General features: G+C 61.2%; 1 protein-coding gene across 1 annotated transcript in view; it reads right to left on the reverse strand.

Annotated features, from left to right (window-relative positions):
- Window positions 1–293: 293 nt before the first annotated feature.
- Window positions 294–3,100, reverse strand: part of H696_03043 (hypothetical protein) — a 6,248-nt gene continuing 3,441 nt past the window's right edge. The window contains exons 4-11 of the mRNA XM_009496930.1: window positions 2,926–3,058; window positions 2,652–2,821; window positions 1,724–2,539; window positions 1,422–1,520; window positions 1,144–1,252; window positions 994–1,037; window positions 757–887; window positions 294–552 (exon numbers count right to left, since the gene is read on the reverse strand). Coding sequence (XP_009495205.1) covers window positions 359–552; window positions 757–887; window positions 994–1,037; window positions 1,144–1,252; window positions 1,422–1,520; window positions 1,724–2,539; window positions 2,652–2,821; window positions 2,926–3,058 — 1,696 coding nt within the window. The 3' untranslated portion in view covers window positions 294–358. The remainder of the gene's footprint in view (window positions 553–756; window positions 888–993; window positions 1,038–1,143; window positions 1,253–1,421; window positions 1,521–1,723; window positions 2,540–2,651; window positions 2,822–2,925; window positions 3,059–3,100) is intronic.

A 3,100-nucleotide genomic window follows, 5' to 3' on the forward strand; every position in this document is an offset into this window, starting at 1 on the left:
CCCCCCCCAGGCCCCCAGGCCCCCATGCCCCCACATCGACCTGCCACGACCCCACGCGCCCCAGGTCAGAAGCAGTCATTTCGAAATCCCGGCTTCGCAGATAGCCCCAGAAACGTGCAAAGGCAGGCCGGGTCCGCCCAGCCAAGAGGGCCTTCATGAGGGAATGCGAGTGGGACGCAGAGAAGGAGAGAAAGACAAACCGGCACCAAGGCATGCAGGAGCCGAAAGAACAACGGGAAAGGCTGCCCCACCGCTGTGGCATGCCAGCGGAAGGCTCGAAAAAGAGGTGTGGGGTGCGGTCCAAGCAGGTCCCTGTCCGTGGGAATGGTATTGTATTTACACGTGATCGAATGGGGGATCAGCCGAGGAAGCCGCCCGTCCGGCTGCGGACGGCATCGTGGAACTCCAGCTCCCGCGGCACTCGGGACAGCGGGTTCGACTTGAGCATCGTGAACAGATCATAATAGACCGGCTCGTCGTCGGCCGTCAGGAAGGTGATGGCCAGGCCACTCTTCCCTGCACGACCAGTACGACCGATACGATGCGTGTAGGCTGTGTGCAAGTGGGTGGGTAAGCGGAAGGGGGGCGAGTGAGTGAGCGAGCGAGCGAGTCAGAGAGAGAGAGAGGGGGGGGGGAGGAGGAGGAGGGCGCAATGGCAGAGAAGAGAAACAAGGAGGGAATGCACAACACAGGCCTCTTGAGACTGTTTGGAGCGCTGAAAGCATAGATGGAGCTTCTCTTGGAGGCGACACGCACGTTCGATCGACTTGGACATATCGAAGTTGATGACCAGCGAAACATCCTTGACATCCAGGCCTCGCCCAGCCACATCGGTGGCCACCAAGATGTCCTTGCTGCGATCCTTCAGGGCATTGATCGAGGCCTCTCTGTGAAAATGAGCGCAGGGTCGTGTGTGTGTGTGTGTGTGTGACATGGGAAAGTCAGTGGCCGGCGGCCAAGGGTCAAGTCAAAGAGGAGGAGATCAAGACGCACCGCTGGTCCTGGCGCTTGTCGCCGTGGATCACCGTGACACTGTACTGTGCGTGCCGGTGACACGGGGGAGGTTGAGGCAGGTATGACAGTCAGTCGGGCGGGGGGATCAATAGCTCGGTGCGGCAGGAGGGGAGAAACGCAATCTCGTACACCGCGGGTTTCCAGCCAGTTGCTGACATTGTCGGCCGTTCGGCGGTGATTGACGAAGATGATGATAGGGGGCTCGAAGAACTGATTGAGCACACTCTCCATGTGGGAGCTGGACGTCGAGGATGACCGGGGGGGGGGGGGAGGGGCGAAGAGGGGGAAGGAGGGCCCACATATCGCAGGCAAAAGGACAGCAAGGTCAACACGCCGGAACACACAGGCAGCGAACAACAAGCAACAAGCAGCAGCCAGCTGGCAGGGAGGGGGAGGGCGGGACGTACAACTTGGCGCTCTCCGTGCACATGATGACACGCTGCTCCACGGTGTCCACCGACTGGCCAGCCACACCAATGGTGACAGTCACTGGTCGATGCATATACCTGTTGATGATTGCCAGCACCAGCATCCCAGGTGAGGCAGGGTGGGGTTAGAAGAAAAGGGAGGGACATCCCAGCGCAGGGCACGGCATTAGTCTGACAGTTCAAGCTTCAAGAAGCAGTCTGCATGGAGGCAAAGAAGAGCCCGGCAGACGGGGAGAAAAGGCAAAGGGCAGGAGGGCAAGGGAAGCATCAAGAGCACGCACTGCCGGGCAATCATCTCCACCGGAGGCTTCATGGTGGCCGTGAACATGACCGTCTGCCGGTAGAGGGACTTGACGTCGAGGAACTCCCCGGCCGCCGCCCGGTCCAACGGCCCGATGCCAAGCTCGTTGTCCAGGGACTCCGGGCGCTTGTTGCACACCGGCATGGCTTCCAGGATGGATGTCAGCTCCTTTTGGAAGTTCATCTCGATCATGACATCGGCCTCGTCAACCACCACATAAGTGCACTGGTTCAACACCACAACATGGCTTTCCAGACAGTCGAGCATGCGTCCCGGCGTGGCAATGACAATGTGCGCGCCGTCAGCCAATTGGCGACTCTGCTCGGCGATCGAGTGCCCGCCCACCACCGACACACAGCTGAACCCCAAGCGCGAGGAGAACTTCAGAGCCTCGGACTCCAGCTGCTGGGCCAACTCACGCGTGGGAGCCAGGATCAGTGCATACGGCCCATCAGCTCGGTTGCGTTCCGTCAATGGCGGCAGCCGCATGATGAACGACAGCATGGGGATCATGAAGGCCGCTGTCTTACCGGAGCCGGTTTGCGCAATCCCAATGAGGTCGCGATTTTGCAGGCCCACCGGGATGGACTGCCGCTGGATCGGCGACGGGTCCTTGTACCCGATGTCCCGCACGGCGGCCAGGATCTGCTTCGGGATGGTCGACTCCTCCCAGGACCGGATTGGGTGTGGGATCTGCCCACCACCCTTGACCGCAATGTCAAAGTCCTCCCGGAATACACTCCAATCCCGGGGGGTCATTTCGCTGAGAGCTTTGGTGGTCCAGTGGCGGGAGAATCTGACCGAGGGCGCGTGGTGTACGGAGGGTCAGCGGGCAAAAAGAGAGGAGAGGCAGCAGAAGGGGAGGGCAGGCCAAGGGGGGGGGGGGGGGGGGGCGCGTGATGACGCACTCTTGCTTGATTTCAACCATGCCACCAACTTGGCCACGCCAAAACTGGCCGACCACACGGGGCTGCACTTCGTCCGAAGTATTGTCCTTCAGGTCCCAATCGAAGGTGGGACGCCGCTCGCCAGTGCGTCGAGTGCGTCGCTTCGGGTCACTACCGCCGACGTAGCGCTCCTGGGCGATGATGGCGTTGCGCTGTGTCAGTTACGAACATCGAAGCCGAGGGGAGAGGGGCAGGAGGCAACAGCTCGGCCATGACGAAGGGCACCGGTACACACCCGGATCAACTGGCTTTCGCGAGCTTGGACACGCTCATTGACCAGGGCCTCGAGAGCTTCGGGCGGAGCTCGGAGAAGGGTGTTCACATCGAGATCGCGCTCGGCCGCCAGAGCGCGAATGTCCTCCTCAGTGCTTGGGGGATTCCACAGGAACCCCGTCGAGAGAGAGAGAGAG

The sequence above is a fragment of the Fonticula alba genome (genome assembly GCF_000388065.1).
Source record: "Fonticula alba strain ATCC 38817 unplaced genomic scaffold supercont2.4, whole genome shotgun sequence".
Lineage (NCBI taxonomy): Eukaryota > Rotosphaerida > Fonticulaceae > Fonticula > Fonticula alba.